This window comes from Trematomus bernacchii, unplaced genomic scaffold (assembly GCF_902827165.1).
Source record: "Trematomus bernacchii unplaced genomic scaffold, fTreBer1.1, whole genome shotgun sequence".
NCBI classification, from domain to species: Eukaryota; Metazoa; Chordata; class Actinopteri; order Perciformes; family Nototheniidae; genus Trematomus; species Trematomus bernacchii.
This window is the reverse complement of record NW_022987720.1, coordinates 22,287,944-22,294,090: the sequence shown is the minus strand read 5'-3', so window position 1 is coordinate 22,294,090 and position 6,147 is coordinate 22,287,944. Positions and strand designations below refer to the sequence as shown.

At 38.1% G+C, this 6,147-nt stretch overlaps 1 protein-coding gene across 1 annotated transcript; it reads left to right on the top strand.

The window, feature by feature from the left end:
• Window positions 1–649: 649 nt before the first annotated feature.
• LOC117493152 (arf-GAP with dual PH domain-containing protein 2-like) lies at window positions 650–5,702 on the top strand. Its single transcript, XM_034143585.1, has 11 exons — window positions 650–944; window positions 1,558–1,682; window positions 1,792–1,883; window positions 2,124–2,212; window positions 2,488–2,600; window positions 3,210–3,359; window positions 3,453–3,536; window positions 3,705–3,767; window positions 4,105–4,182; window positions 4,284–4,507; window positions 4,991–5,702. Exons 1-11 carry the CDS (start codon window positions 857–859, stop codon window positions 4,992–4,994), a joined length of 1,110 nt encoding a protein of 369 aa, XP_033999476.1. The 5' UTR covers window positions 650–856; the 3' UTR covers window positions 4,995–5,702.
• Window positions 5,703–6,147: the final 445 nt, after the last annotated feature.

The window sequence follows — 6,147 nt, the reverse complement described above, 5'->3', positions numbered from 1 at the left end:
AAGCTTGCAATGCAAACATTTGTTGTCTTAATACAACTAATGAACTGCAAGACTTTCAAGAAGATGAGTATTTTTAACTTTATTTCTCCGAATTAGTTTTTTTCTCATACTTTTTGAGGAAGAAATCTCCACCAAAATAGCACAAACTTTCCAGCTCCATTTCTATCTATATTCTGAAGGTTTTGTTCATACAGTACATCTTTTAAACCCTTAATTATTGAACATTTGCTTCATAAAAACATGGCTGTTGATAGTATTTTCTGATCTATGTATACAAAAAAATTCCTTCTGCAAAAAAACGTCCTAATAATTCAACAAACTACAGTAAAATGTTTAACCTATCTTCATCAAATGTTAAGATGTTTGACAAGATAACAATTTCTCATTTACATGTTGAAAATATCAGATTAAACTAAAATAAATCAAGTTGGTAAAGTTCATGGTACTTTAGTTACACGTACAAACTTCACTCAGTCTACGGTTAAAGGTGTTACTCTATTGTCCTGCAGTGACTCCTGGGATGATTCAGTGAGACTGAACGGTGGATGGTATTTTGGAGGCAGGCTCAAATGGTTTATTACGCTAAATGCGCAAAGCCTGTAAATTCACTGCAGTGGTTTGACCGGTTTCCGCAAAGACTCGGAGAGATAATCTATTAAAGGACAACCCCCAGTGACAGAAAGGTAAACAGGTCTGCACCTGCTTCGTGTTTTAACATTCAAAACGTTTCTTATCTGTCACATGTTCCAGTTTTCAGATGCATTTTGCCGCGCGTAAAACCATGTGAGCAACATGTTTAGTTTAGAAAACGCGATTCTTTGTCGAAATTTAGTCGAGACCGTGACCTTATACCAAAATGGCAAACCATGAGCGGAACAAAAATATTTTACTGGAATTTATAAAGCTGCCGGACAACAGCCGGTGCGCGGACTGCGGGGCTCCTGGTAAGCAACATGTCACTGTTATATTAACACACATTACACGATTTTTTATCTATATTATAAGCTTATTTCAAATATTTAAATGTAAGATGCACAGAGCCAACACCCTTTAGATAAGAAGAAAAAAAGTAAGCTTAAATCTGATATTTCAAAGCTACAGTTGTGTTATTGTCAGGTGACTGATTTATGTAAATGCAAACAAGGCTGATTTACCAACCAGGGAAAGTGGGCAAAAGCCACTGTTGTGGTAGTTTGATTTACTCTAATGTTGTATGGGAAAATGCACACTGATGCATGATGTAAGTCCACGTGTAGCATACAAAATAAAGTGTCGTGCATAAACCACTTTCTTTTGTTCATTCAAGTACTTGATAGTAATAATATCTTCATAACATCAGAATCTTAAAAAAAACAATAAAACCACAATACAGCTTAACACATGTACAAGATGTAAAACATGATAAATAGATTACATCAGTTAAGAAAACAATAAGATGAAGTATTAAGAACAGATTTAAAAGACATAGGCTATTCCAGTAAAGAAAAACAGCGTAAAAGCCAGGACAATCTGGCCTTGAGTGTTTAATGTTAGTCCCACTTCTTCTGCACACCTCAGATCCAGAGTGGGCTTCCTCCACGCTGGGTGTGTTTGTGTGTCTGAACTGCTCTGGCATCCACCGCAGCCTGTCCAGCCGGGTCAAATCCATAAAGCTGGACTTCTGGGATGATAAGATGGTAGAGGTATGTCCCCCTGCCTTTCTTTTCAAATGATTGCTCCAATAAGATATTCATTCTTCAGGTGAACTGGCTCTATCCAAGTGTAACCTTCAGGTGTGTCTTTTTTATTAAGTTCATGAAGTCCAATGGCAATGCCAAAAACCAAGCTTTGTACGAGAAAGCTGTTCCACCATACTACTATCAGCCCAAGGAAAGTGACTGTGTGTAAGTAACTTTTTACAAAAACTGTCTTAGAAATGTAATATTTTATTATGTGTGCCAAGTGCTGACAATGCAATGCCATAACAATAGTGCAACTCACTGTAGAAGATGCATTTCTGCTGCTAATTCAAAGCGTAATGATTCATTTCCTTGTAGTGATACTGCAGCTTATAATAGCCACTGTTTGTAGAAGTGTGTTTTCTCTGTCTAAAAATATTTGTATGTCTGTCTCTTGAACCGCAGCGTCTTAAAAGAGCAGTGGATTCGGGCTAAATATGAAAGGATGGAATTCACAGGAGAAACCAAGTATCCACCACTATCTTACACCACAGGTGACGTTTCCACAGATTCAAACACACGCCTACTGCAGAACAAAAGCCCTTATCAGCCTGTTGTCGTTACACTACAATGAACAATATGGTTCCTCATGCACATGCAGAACCGTGCAAGAAAAACCTGTTCTTTGCATTACAAAACAGCCAGGAAGTGAGAGCTGGACAGAGTTTTTTATATATGTTTACCTGACCAAAACTTTAATAATTTTAAGACCCGGGTGTATTGCCTCATCTTTGACCCTGTACACTTTTTGTTTTTGTTTTATTACCAGGTTTCTATGAAGGGATGCTTTGGAAGAAAGGGAAAGGGAACACACAGTTTCTGAAGAGGAAGTTCGTACTGTCAGAGAGAGAATTTACTCTGACCTACTACAACAAGGAAAATGTGTGTTTCCTGCAGCTCTTACACATTTAATCTGCACTGTATGCCATACATAAAACCACTATTTTAATATATCTTACATGTGTAATCTAAAAGCATTTGTATTGATATAATTTCTTCCAATTTAAAGGAATAGATTGGCTCTTTTTTAAGAGGGCTTGAGTTATCTATAGGCAGTGTAATATCTACAGTAGATTGCAGTCGGCACTTTGGTGTATTCGTACTAAACCTTTAAAACAACAAGTCACTTAACAATACAAACAAACAACCTTAGTTCCTCATAACGCCCTACTTCAAAAAATCGGAACTATCCCTTTAACCCGCAGTGAAGTGCTTCAGGCTAAATGCTAACATTCTCAGGCATGGTTAGCATGCAGATTTTTAGCAGGTTAAATGTTTACTTCTCAGTTTGGTGTTCAGCATGCTATGGTTTGCTAATTTGCACTAAAACAAAGTACAGCTGCGTTATTACAGTCCAGACCAAAATGTAGGACTGGCCTGGCTACAGCATTGCCATCACTAATATCGCAATTTCTATCAAATGAGTTGCGTTTTTATTGATCAAGGTTTTCTATCCTTACTACTAACTCTGCACATCTATTTGTGATCCAGGAGTCCAAAGGCCCTAAAGCTTTAATCTCCATCAAGGACATAAATGCCACTTTCCAACCAGAGAAGATTGGTCATCCCAATGGGCTGCAGATCACCTACCAAGACGACGATCACACCAGGAACCTCTATGTCTATCACGAGAGTCCTCAGGTGGGAATGCATAATCATCTAAAGCATAAATAACAGTTGCCAGAAATGTTTGTACTGATTTTTAAAAGCTTAGTGTCTGTGCCTTTACTCCAGGAAATAGTGACATGGTACAATGCTATTCGTGCTGCTCGCTATGCATACCTGAGGACAGCGTACCCCACTGGAAGGGATGCAGAAGTAAGCATCAAACCTTCTCAAAACCATAATGACTGACAAGATGATTCACATTAACATGCATGAAAAAACACACTAAATGCAGTGGAAATCAATGGCAATAAAGACACCTTTTTGCCTCTTTTTGCTTTATGTTTTAAAGCTTAACACACCATTTTGTCTCTCTGTCAGCTGATACCAAAGATAACAAGAAACTACCTCAAAGAGGGCTACATGGAAAAGACAGGGCCATTGGTAAGTTGGTAAAGAACCAAACATTAAATATAAATATGATTTATTTGTACATATATATTGTCAGCACTTGAAAGCAGCTTTGACTTACGCATGCAATGAGAAAAGCACTCAAGGCACAGTCTTCACTAGCAGAGTTAGTTGTGTTGTTAGTGACAGTAGAAACACAATGAGAGGGTTTTTTGTTCCTCTTACATACTCACACAAATCACACAGAAAATGTAATTATCTCTTTTGTAAGAATGGATATAAGGAGCTATGGAATTGAAGCTTGGGCAGAAAATGTAACAATTTACCCAGTACATTTTCTTGTGAAGCATTACATGTTTTTTTTTAACAGCAAAATGAGCCATTCAAAAAGAGGTGGTTTGTTTTGGACTCTCAAAACAGGAAGCTCTTCTACTTCAAAGGCCAGCTGGTGAGGAACTCTCTTTATAACCCAATACTTTCTTTAATGATGTTTGTCAAGCACTTGAAACAACCTTTATGTGTGTCTTGTTTTCATCACTGTGAACGTAGGATGCAGAGGAGTTAGGGGTGGTTTTCATCGGCACAGAGAAGAAAGGTTACGCTGTGAAGGAGTGTGTCCCAAAGCATGCTCAGGGAAACAAGTGGAAGTGGGGTGTCATGGTGGAGACGCCCAAGCGACAGTTTGTCTTCATGTGCGAGCAGGACAGGGAGCAGAAGGAGTGGCTGGACGCCCTCAAACAGGTCCTGTCCAGACCCATGTCTCCACTGCACCAGTAAGCAAGGCCAGAAAATAATAAGCTAAGAGAAGCCTTTATTGATCTTAGAGGAACATTTCAGGTTGTACAGCTCCAAAATGACAGAAATAAGTACAGTAAATGAGAAAAGAATACAGGAATACATAAAATATACAAATGGTTTAATTGAAACTTTAGCAATTAAAGGAACATTTTGAAAAACTGAGGTCCTGACAAGTTAAAGTAACGAGGTCAAGTGTCAGTATGGTTAATAAAAGTAAAAATACTGGTAATATAATAAAATAACATAGTAAAACAGTGTAATTACAGTGCAGTTGTGCAGTGTAGTGACGTTGCCATGCACAAATCCATGCTACTAATGTGCTTAATACAAAAATAAAAGAGTTACTCAGTAGTTGTGGTTCCTGTTGCAGGTGGTTTTCTAGTCAACCACTGCATTAATCATTCATGTGCACTGCAGTTAGATTATGCTCTAATGTTTTGCCTTTTTTCTCATTCCAGTTGAAGCCAACATCAAGTATAAAAGATGAACTACAGACATGTATGTGAACAGAATCTCAGGAGGAAGACTGCAGGGTTTTAAATCACTTTCAAATACTGCAGTGATCTGCTGTACCTGGGCCGTATCAGCACTGATTTATTGCTCTGTAGAACTAGTGTCACTTGTTATGACCCTGGGTCATTATTTCATTTGTGTGCGGATATTTTTCCCTCCTCCTGTGAGAGTCTGTGTGGCTGTGTGTGTGTGTGAGTGAGCAGGTGGTGCCCGTTAGCTGATTGGCTGCCTTCGACAGGCTGATTGGTCCACCTGAAGAGACAGGAGCATTTAAGCTGCAGCCACCAGTTCCTCTGCCCTCTCTCTCATCGACCTCTCCTACTCCCAACTCCGTGTCTGTTGTAGAAAACCTGATCTATTGTTCTGTGTGGTTAAATCGAATGATTACCGGTCCTTTTGTACATTTTGGTATCTTTGTAAAGATAAGCTAATTTAATCTGTCTTGAAAGACACTCTTTGCTTTGCCCAGGAGTGCGAAACCCTTTTCTTTTGTTCAAATCCTGTTTTCTCCTGTTTTTTCGTTAGGTTAGGTAAGAAGCCTGTATTTTATTTTACTTATTTTGTTAGGCAAGATTTATGTATGCCCAGGGTTATTTGTTTATGTGGGTCGTCTCGCCTCCTTTAAAAACAAACAGGTAATTAAAATGACCAAAGGCATTTTTCTGTCTCATTGTCCATTTCTTGGGAGTGGGAAGAGTGGGGAGAGTGCCATTTTGTGCTGCGCCTAGGTTCCCCTAGACCTGGGCGCAGCACACTTCAACTGACGCCAGATCTGATGCTTCATCTGAGACTTCAGGAAATACTGTATCATTATGTGAAAATCCACACTTATGATCAAAAACCGTTGACATGAGATGAACACATATTTATTGTATCATGCTATTTTTACCATGTGATGTTTTTATGTTTCTTATTTTCTTACAAGCATATACTGTAATATAACATTACATATTAAACACATTCAATTACCTAATTCCATGATTTGTTTTACCTTTTTTAACAAACAGCAGTTAGACATGTTTATTGAAGCATCCATGAGTTGAGCAACACTTTTTTATAGTATTATATTATTATAATATATTATATTATATTATTGCAAATG